Raw genomic sequence first — 9,779 nt, forward strand, 5'->3', positions numbered from 1 at the left:
TGGTTGATGTTGATTATGTTTAAATTGTAAATAAATGAGAGTTTTGTTTTGACACATTTTTTTGCCTTATAGGTTTGTTATTTGAGTGTTGATAGTTTAGTGTGTATAGGCATTGACTTCAAGACCATAGATAGCACCGGGTCATTTGAAGGTGGTTTATACAGACCTTACTGAGTACTCCCAACCACACTTTTACCTCTGCACATAGAATCATTTATTTATATTTAAGCCCCCATTTTAAACTATTTGACCACAGTAAAAGGCCAGCAACACTTTATATTATTCAGAGCCACATGAAATGACACCATATATACATTCTACAGACACTACTGACTATTCCCTACAATACTTTTAGTACAGTCCCCAGAATACTTTTTGCTCTACAAGCCAATATGTATTCCATATACAGTGATTCGCATTGGGGGAATTTATTTGACCTTGGAACATGTATTAAAACCAAAATGTAATGCAAATGTCACTTAAATATGAACAATGTTAATGTTTAAACAATTATTTACACGTTATTGACACTTTTCTACTATTAGGTGGGCGAATTTTATTTTGAAGTTTTTCCAAATTCCGTGACCCGGAATTACTTTTTTAAGAGTTGCTGACGAGACGCTGAGAGGAGTTGTAACCTTTCAAGTCTCCAGAAGAAAGTATTCCATCTATCTTGCTGTGTCTATGTGCAAGTATACATCTTTATACAAATCAGTATTTGGAACCTTCTATGCTACTATTATTTCTTGCTGGGTTGTTAGCGAAATATTAATTGCAATCCGATACAGTAGCTAGCTATCTGATTAGCCAGTACAGAGTATGCGATATAATTATCGTTACCTTGCAACTTGCTTGACCAGCAAACACGGTGTGCATGCATATGCGGATGTAAAGTAAATACAAAAAGTTATCAAAGCTAGGCAACTGTCTGTAATCTCATTCGATCATTTTTGTTGTGAAATTTCGACGAGACTGATCAGTGGAGGGTCGAGAACAGATGTGTTGCTAGTTAATTTACTTCACCTACCTTTTGGTATTGTTGTCGATGGTAAACCCACAATCCCCACAACTAGCTAGTTACACGCAAAAGCGTTTAGGTCTGTTATTAAAGTTATAGCTAGCTAAGCAGAACTTTCAATTATTTACAAGCTGTGGTTAGCAGAACAGATATTTGCTAAAATGTTTCTTAGATGCACACAACAAACCCTAGGATTACATCCCTCTCTGAAATTCACATGGCTGTTATTTGATCAACACAAAGAATAAACCTGTTGACATCCTGCATGGTTCCACCACAGCTCAAGACGATGAGCTTTGTCCTCCTGAGGAGCTGAAGCACTGGAGCTTGCCTGGCCCTGAACATGAATTCTGCAGAGGACAGTTCTTCCTCTTCCACACAGAAGACCTCGGTCTGGGCCGACCAGCAAACAGCCACGCCACAGCTGGGAGTTAGCCCTCCGTCTCCCACACACTGCTTTGGGGATGGGGAAGGAACCAGCTCTGCTAACCCATCTGAAACACCCATTTCAACCAGCCCTGCAACCCCATCTGAAACACCAGTTTCAACCAACCCTTCTAGCCCATCTCAAACACTTGTTTCACCCCAAAAAAGGAGGACAGCAGAGAAAGGAACCTTTGATGCATCACAGCCACAGGGTGAACGTCGCAAGAGGGGGAGGCCACGCAAACACAAGAAACCCCAGACTGACACAGAACACCAGATCCATCAGGCCCAGTCCCCGACAGCTACACATCCATGTTTACAGCCAGAGGACCAAACAGAGGCTGTGACACTGACACCCAACTTACCTGTAATACCTGAGGACAGGTGTCAGTCACCTGATGCCACTTTTGAACCACCATGCCCCACCTTGGACTTACAGAGCACCAATAAGGGACAGAGTAAGAACGGGCCCCATCTCTCCAGTGCTTCTGTTGGACAAGGAGACCTAACAGGCCCTAATGTTCTAACCACTGGTGGATACACATACTCACAGGCCAGGGTGATGGGGGCTGAACCCAGCCAGAATGACAGTATCACTGCCACTGGGATATTTTTAAGCAAATGTGCCAAAGGGCAAAGGACTCTGTGCCAGTCACCACAGAATCTGAAAGATGGGAGAAAGACTGCTAAAAAATCACAAATTCTTAAGGTCCACCAGCAACAGGAGAGTGAGACTGTGACAAATGGGGAAAATACATCTAAACCCTTCCCGACTATTAAGGTAGGACAGGAGAATTGCCTGACACAAAAGACTGGGCGAAAAAGGAAATATACAAAAAAATCACAGAGCCATAAGGTAGACCAGCCAAGGGACACTGACCAGTCACAGGAGAGTGAGACAGTGAGAAATGGGAAAAAGACATCTATAAAATCACCAACCCATAAGATCGACTGGTCACAGGAGACGGTGAGAAAGAGGACATATACCAAAACATCTCAGACCCCTAAGGGAGAGCAGTCACAAGAGATGGTAATAAAGAGGAAATATACAAAAAAAACACAGAGCCATAAGGGAGACAAGCCACAGGAGACTGTGAGAAATGGGAAAAAGACAACTATGAAATCACCAACTCATCAGGTAGCCCAGTCACAAGAGTTTGTAACAAAAAGGACAAAGGTGTCTAAAATATCTTCGACCCACAAGGTAGACCACTCACAAGAAACTGTGAAAAAGAGGAAATATACAAAAAAATCACAGACTCAGGAGGAGACTGGAAAAAATACATTGATGAAATCACTGACGAATAAGGTAAGCAAGGTGGCATCGAAAAAATCACAAAGCCATACGGTAGAACAGTCACTGGGGATTGACCAATCACAAGAGACCGTGAGAAAGAGGAACTACACACAAAAATCACAGAAGCATAAGGAGGACTCGCATGAGACTGTGAGAAATGGGGAAAAGACATCCAAAAAATCACAGAAGCACAAGGTAGAGTTACGAGACACGGAACAGTCACAGGAGGAGACTGTAAAAAAAAGGAAATATACTAAGAAATCAAAGACCCACAAGGTAGACTCAGGAGTCCTCTCATTACTCCCTGTGTTATCTGCAGACCTCTCCCCCAACCTTTCCTCTCCCACATTCAGCCCTCCTGGGCTCCCAAAGAGAAAATATACAAAAAAATCGCTGACCCTCAAGGTAGACTCAGATGTCCCATCCTCACTCATTGTACTGTCTGCAGACCTCTCCTCCAGCCTGCAGAGTAGCCTCTCTCCTACTCTCAGCCCTTCTGGCATCCCCTTCTCACCAAACGCACCTAAGAGAGTCAGAGGCAGACCTCAGCGGGTCCAGCAGCAGCTTTTTCTTAGCTCCACGCCAGGCCCTCACCCCAGATCCTCCACAGGAACAGACAACCCCTTCTCTGCCTCCCTGTCTCACCTGGGACCGGGCTCCAAGACAGAGGGCCCCCAGAACGCCTCACCCATCACCCCCTGGAAGCTGTTGGAACTAAGCCCTCTGGAGAAGGTACTGTATTATCATCTTCATCACTGATTAGAAATGTATATTTATTTAACCTTTAAGGTTAAAACCTGTTTTCACTGTCATTATGGGGTATTGAGTGTAGATTGAGGGGAAAAAAATGTATTTAATAAATTTTAGAATAAGGCTGTTACAACAAAATGTGGGGAAAGGGGTCTGAATACTTTCCAGATGCACTGTATTTCCTGTTTCTTCTCAAAAACAAGTTGTCATGAACCTCAGGTTCCTTTTCCTATAACACTATATTACGTTGTCAGGTGAATGGTCAAACACTGAATAGTGCTCAGGATTGTGGTCAGTGTTTAAAAGTAATCACCGTTCAGTAACCTTCTCTCTTGCCTATTGCATTTCAATCTGTTTAAATGAAATCCCAGTATTCATATGTTCAATACAGAATTGTTCACCAAAATATATGTAATCTCTCCCAGACACACTTAGCTTTACCCGGTAGTAAACCTCGGGGTAGACCCAAAGTTAGGCCAAGGAAGAACTCGGCTACAGTGAAGGGAGTGAAAACTCAGCGTGGTAAGAAGAAGGTGAAGGCTGCAGCAGAGGGAGGGTCCCAGACCTTCAGCTCTGAGGAAGGCCCCCCAGTCAAACTCAGACGTAGAAGCAGGAAGGGCCAGACAGCAGAGGGAGCTGGCCTGCAGAGCGGCGACACTACCAGCACTGAGCCACTCCCACGCTCCAGACCAAGGTTTGAGCTGCAGGAGTCAGACTCACCAGACAAAGACACAGGAGATGCCTCCCTGTCCTCAGACCTCTCCATCGAGCTAAGCGTACAGGAAGACCGTGTAACATCACCGACTCTTGAAGAGGAGGATGAGCAAGACGATGAGGAAGATCTGCCCAGTTTCTTAAATAACACAAGTGAGTAACGTGCTGACTAGACTGGCTACGTTGCTAAATAAATGTACACATGCGTGTTATTAGGGCCGGGAAATACCAGTATTGCAATACTCATTAGTATCGTGGCAAGGAAACAAAACACAAAGCATATTTCATTTCTGTAGGAAAACACCATGGTTGTCATCCAGAGTCACATTTATTTGTTTTCCAAGCTATAGCACACAATATTTAGCATAAAGCAGGTTTTTAAAGAGCTAAAGAGTTTGACTCCTTTGTGTTTCCATTTTTGCCATGGAAACAATATTGTGATACTGGTATCTTCCCGGCCCTACATGTTTTATTCAATAATTGAATCCAAACTGCTCGCGCGCGTCAACGAGCGTCTGCATTGAGATGCTTGAAGCACTGCAAGTCCCTCCTCTCCCATCCACTCAATTGGTTTTCACAAGCATGCTAACCAATGTGGGTGATTTGAAAGATGAGTCAAACTAGGTTTCCTGTTTTATCTGTGGATTAATTGTCGGAGTAGAGAACACACATTTCTGTATGACTCAAAATGGGTCAAAATTCTACACAGATCCAGCAACAACAAAAAATAGTACCATATGCATTTCAGGTAAAATGACAACTTGATGTTTATCTCCCAGGACAAATTAGCTAGCAGCAACAAGCTAGCTAAATGTCCATCATTGTTTCATGTGTGTTTCGACCTGTCCCCAACTTATTAATATAGTGGGTTCACGGTTGGTTTTGGTATTTTAACCTGTGTGTCATGAACGTGTCTGGTGAGGATAGACAAAATCAACAAGCGCATGTGGATGCACGTGGGGGCCGGGTTTGGTGTGTGAAAGAGAGAGAGCGCGTTGGTAAACTCCCTTGATAATATGATTCCTTCCTGCATGTGTACTATAGCTTATGTTGAGTTGTTAATTAAAACTAAAATAACCCGTAGTTATTTGTCTCTTTCAGAGCCACTGTCCATAACAGAAGGAATATGTGTTTGGTGCAAATTTAGAAACTATCCTTTCTGGCCGGCAATGGTGAGTATTGATCGCTGTGCTCCAACTAAATTAATTTGGAATAGTCATCAGTAGTAACTGAACTAGAAACTGTTTGACTCCATAGGTGAAGAGTGTGAACCGTAAGCTGAAGAAAGCCAGCATTGTGTTTATTGACGACCTGCTGTTTGACAAAAAGAGGATACAAAAAGGGTAGGAACCAAAACTCTGTGCAGCTCTTCCCACAGTCATTCCCTATGAGCTGTAACTGGTGTCCATTCCCTGATTGCCCGATTAGCCTCCGCGCTCCAATATTTACTGTCGTCTTTTTGTGTTTCTTTCAAAGCTTTTCTGTGTCCCTAAAAACATTGAAGCCTTTTGACTGTGAAGAGTCTGATCAGCTAGTGGTAAGGATAACTGAAGAAAACTGTTTCTTAAGAATACTGACTCCACAGAACTAATATATAATATAGATTTTATATATATATATATATATATATACACACACACACACGCTGAACAAAAACATAAATGCAACATGTAAAGAGTTGGTCCCATTTGCACAATTTTTATTTCTCTCAATTTTTTGGGGCAAATTTGTTTACATCTCCGTTAGTGAACATTTCTCCTTTGCCAAGATAATCCATCCGCCTGACAGGTGTGGCATATCAAGAACCTGATTAAACAGCATCATTACACAGGTGCACCTTGTTCTTGGGACAACAAAAGGCCATTCTAAAATGTGCAGTTTTGTCACACAACACAATGCCGCAGATGTCTCAAGTTTTGAGGAAGCGTGCAATTGGCATGCTGACTGCAGGAATGTCCACCAAAGCTGTTGACAGTGAATTTAATGTTAATTTCTCTACCATAAGCCGCTTCCGATGTGGTTAGAGAGAATATGGTAGTACGTCCAACCGGCCTCACAACCGCAGACCACATGTAACCACGCCAGCCCAGAACATCCACATCTGGCTTCTTCACCTGCAGGATCATCTGAGACCAGTCACCCAGACAGCTGATGAAACTTCAATGGCCACTGGCAGGCTGGAGAAGTGTGCGCTTCATGGATGAATCACGGTTTCAACTATACCGGGCAGATGGCAGACACCGTCTTTGGCGTCGTGTGGGTGAGCGATTTGCTGATGTCAATGTTGTGTACATAGTGTTCCTTGTTGGCGGTGGGGTTATGTTATGGGCAGGCATAAGCTACGGACAACAAACACAATTGCATTTTATCGATGGCAATTTGAATGCACAGAGATACCGTGACGAGATCCTGAGGCCCATTGTCGTACCATTAATCTGCTGCCATCACCTTATGTGTCAGCTTGATAATGCACAGCCCCATGCCGCAAGGATCTACAAAATTCCTGGAAGCTGAAAATGTCCCAGTTCTTCCATGGCCTGTATACTCACCAGACATGTCACCCATTGAGCATGTTTGGGATGCTCTGGATCGACACGTACGACAACGTGTTCCAGTTCCCGCCGATATCCAGCAACTTCACACAGCCTTTGAAGAGGAGTGGGACAACATTCCACATGCCACAATCAACAGCCTGATCAACTCTATGCGAAGGAGATGTCGCATTGCATGAGGCGGTCTGGTTGTCACACCAGATACTGACAGGTTCTCTGATCCACACCCAATTATTATTATATATATTTTTTTAAGGTATCTGTGACCAACATATTGCATATCTGTATTCCCAGTCATGTGAAATCCATAGATTAAGGCCTAATGCATTTATTTCAATTGACTGATTTCCTTATATGTAACAGTAAAATCTTTTGAAATTGTTTCATGTTTCGTTTTATGTTTTTGTTCAGTGTATATTTTGTCATAATTTCTGGTGACTGTTGTGTTGATGTTTCCTGTTGTCTGTAGTGTAAAGCCAGAGAGAAGTATGATGCTGCCATCAAATGGTGTCTGGCGTTGATAGCCGACTACAGAATCCGTATCGGTAAACTATTCTGCACTTCTCTTAGAATGAGCACCTTGACCCAGATTATACTCAGTGTTATATTCCCCATTACTGTCGTTAATGTTTGTATTGTCTTTGCAGGATGCGGCTTCACCGGTTCCTTCATTGAATACTTTTCTGATGACATAAGTAAGTTCATGTCAATTCACTGATGTTTTCCCGATGTTGATACAGTGACATTCCCTCAAGTCATCTCAAATGCTGTCTGTCCTGTTTAAACAGGTCTTTAGTACCACATAATGTGTTCTCTGTGACTGAGATAAAGGTTAGATGGATTAATACATTACCTGGATGATCCCTCCCCCAGGCTGCCCAGTGAGAAGATGCTACCCCCGGGGCACCTCAGACCTGACCTTCCCCAGTAAGCTAATTCTGGAGGAGCAGTACGTAACCTCTGACCCGGAAGGGGACGATCAGGAGGGCAGCAAATGGCAGAAGAAGGAGAGGAGGCGGAAGCTGCTGCCTGACCGTTCCAAGGCTGCACGTAACCGTGCCAACAAGAAACTGGTGGACTTTGTCGTCAGGCAGCGCCGGGTGGAGACACGCCTTCTAGTGAGTATCCATGCCGATGCCCCTCTCTCTCCCAGGCACTCAGTATAGCAGTTGTTCTCTCCCTCCGTCTGTCCATCCCTCTCCTTCGCCTGTCAGTATCTTCTCTCCATCCCCCTCTCTCTGTCCATTCTCTATCCTTCCATCGTTCTCTGTATGTAATATGGTCTCCAAACTGGAGTAGCTCTATATGTAGAAGATAAACCCTCTCTCTAACCCCAGGGCGTAATCAGTGGTCAGCAGCAGTCTAAGTGGCTGCGTTGGTTCCTGGAGGCCAGTCGGTCAGTTGTGGACACGTACCTGGAGGACGAGGAGCAGCTGGACCAGGTGTACCAGTACCTGAGAGGGGTGTACGAGACCGCCCCCTTCACCGCACCCTGTCTGGCTGATGTAGACCGCATCCGCTTGGTACTGGAAGTGCTGTTACCAGAGGTCAGAATGCTGGAGAATAGAATACAACTTTATTGTCCATCGAAACACAAATGTATTTTTTTTGCCGTCTGTTTTTATTACCATTCTTTATTGTTGAAGTGACGTTAGAAGTCCTACTCCAGTCTTCTTTTCACCTCATTTAACACCTGATTTACTTAACAAAAGGCACTTCTCAATAGGTGGTCCAGGTATGACATGACATGGCACGAGTGGGGGGGTGGGCCTTTCCTATGTTGTTCTCTGTTGTTCCTCAAGCAAGGAGGGAGGCCGATGACATCAGACCAACTCCTCGAAGTGTGCAGTTGTCTAAAAAAACAATATTTTACTCAAAACTATTTTGTTTTACCCTTAAGTGTGTTTACATTACTGTGTTTATACTTATTGATATTGCTTTTCAACAGGAAAAGTTCAAAAATAGCTGGAGTGTGTCTTAAATGAGTTATGATTCTGAAGGGTGATGTCTTTTTGTGTAGGCTATTATCTATGCCATAGCTGGAGTGGATGAGTTGTCACTGGTGAAGGCAGAAGACAAATACCTGAAAGGGCCCTGTCTGAGTAAAAGGTTAGTTGGCTCACTGAATTAAAGGCTAACACCGTTACACTTATTTCTGGGTCTAAATCTCTTTTCTTCTCTTTCCTTCCTCTCCTCAGGGAAAGAGAGGCGTTTGATGCGATGATCGAGCAACAGATGAAGATGAAAGCATCAATCCGTCAGCGTCCTGCACACTGAACATAACACAGCCTAATTGGCTTCCAACCCTCAGACTAAGAGTGCCATAGGGCTCTGGTCAAAAGTAGTTTGAATAGTGCCATTTGGGATGCAGCCTCAGAATGCCAGTGTCCTAATCAAACGATGCTTCTAAGCATTATAGGACAATAAATAAGTAAGTAGCCTTTTCCAAGCAAGAACAGCCAGTAAGGTAGAAGCCCTTTTCTGTACCGTGAAGCAGCTTGATATACAAGCACACCCTCTGGCCAGGACACTGGTCAATAAGAACCATATATAACAGTCTCTAAATGTGGCTCTGAGGACAATCAACTGCTGTTGTACATGCTAGCAGTGGTGTGACTTAACAAAACTACATTGAATTACCAAGTTAATCAAATCATTGTCAAATCGTCTGTGATCGACTGGTCAAGATTTACAGCTTCAACACGTAACTCCTGGGAGGGTGGGACCTCGTGCCATTCAGACAGATTTACGCTGCTGGTTGAAACTGGGACTTCATTTTAGACCCACTGCAACAGTATTTGATCCAACATGGTCACCCATTTAGGCTGTTCAACTGTAAATACAGGACATTAAAGAATACACTGCTCTATTTTTCTATGGAAAAGTCTGCTCTTTTTAAAAATAAATTGCCGTATTTGAACGTTCCAGTCTTATTCTATGGTCATGTAAGGTTAGCTTGTCAGTAAGTTCATGTACCAATTTCCTGGTGACAGTGTTTAGAACATCAAGCTATACAACATTC

The 9,779-nt window shown here is 43.5% G+C and overlaps 1 protein-coding gene across 3 annotated transcripts; it reads left to right on the forward strand.

Moving 5' to 3' along the window:
* Nucleotides 1-584: 584 nt before the first annotated feature.
* On the forward strand, nucleotides 585-9,677 carry LOC115169295 (uncharacterized). 3 transcript variants are annotated; one of them, XM_029724779.1, is made up of 12 exons: nucleotides 585-688; nucleotides 1,299-3,473; nucleotides 3,917-4,358; nucleotides 5,307-5,377; nucleotides 5,463-5,548; nucleotides 5,682-5,742; nucleotides 7,227-7,302; nucleotides 7,405-7,452; nucleotides 7,631-7,875; nucleotides 8,095-8,304; nucleotides 8,778-8,866; nucleotides 8,956-9,677. In XM_029724779.1, exons 2-12 carry the CDS (start codon nucleotides 1,362-1,364, stop codon nucleotides 9,032-9,034), a joined length of 3,519 nt encoding a protein of 1,172 aa, XP_029580639.1. In that variant the 5' UTR covers nucleotides 585-688; nucleotides 1,299-1,361; the 3' UTR covers nucleotides 9,035-9,677. The 3 variants fall into 3 exon arrangements, 2 of the variants coding, with proteins under 2 accessions (XP_029580639.1, XP_029580640.1); XM_029724780.1 differs by having other exon boundaries at nucleotides 611-692; XR_003870837.1 differs by lacking the exons at nucleotides 7,405-7,452; nucleotides 7,631-7,875; nucleotides 8,095-8,304; nucleotides 8,778-8,866; nucleotides 8,956-9,677 and adding an exon at nucleotides 6,326-6,465.
* Nucleotides 9,678-9,779: the final 102 nt, after the last annotated feature.

The sequence above is a fragment of the Salmo trutta genome, chromosome 31, assembly GCF_901001165.1.
Source record: "Salmo trutta chromosome 31, fSalTru1.1, whole genome shotgun sequence".
NCBI classification, from domain to species: domain Eukaryota; kingdom Metazoa; phylum Chordata; class Actinopteri; order Salmoniformes; family Salmonidae; genus Salmo; species Salmo trutta.

Coding starts and splice junctions, on each gene's coding strand:
- LOC115169295 (XM_029724779.1), top strand. CDS start 1,362: ATGAATTCTGCAGAGGACAGTTCTTCCTCTTCCACACAGAAGACCTCG. Junction 7,303..7,404: donor CGACTACAGAATCCGTATCG/GTAAACTATTCT, acceptor TTGTCTTTGCAG/GATGCGGCTTCACCGGTTCC. Junction 8,867..8,955: donor GGGCCCTGTCTGAGTAAAAG/GTTAGTTGGCTC, acceptor TCCTCTCCTCAG/GGAAAGAGAGGCGTTTGATG.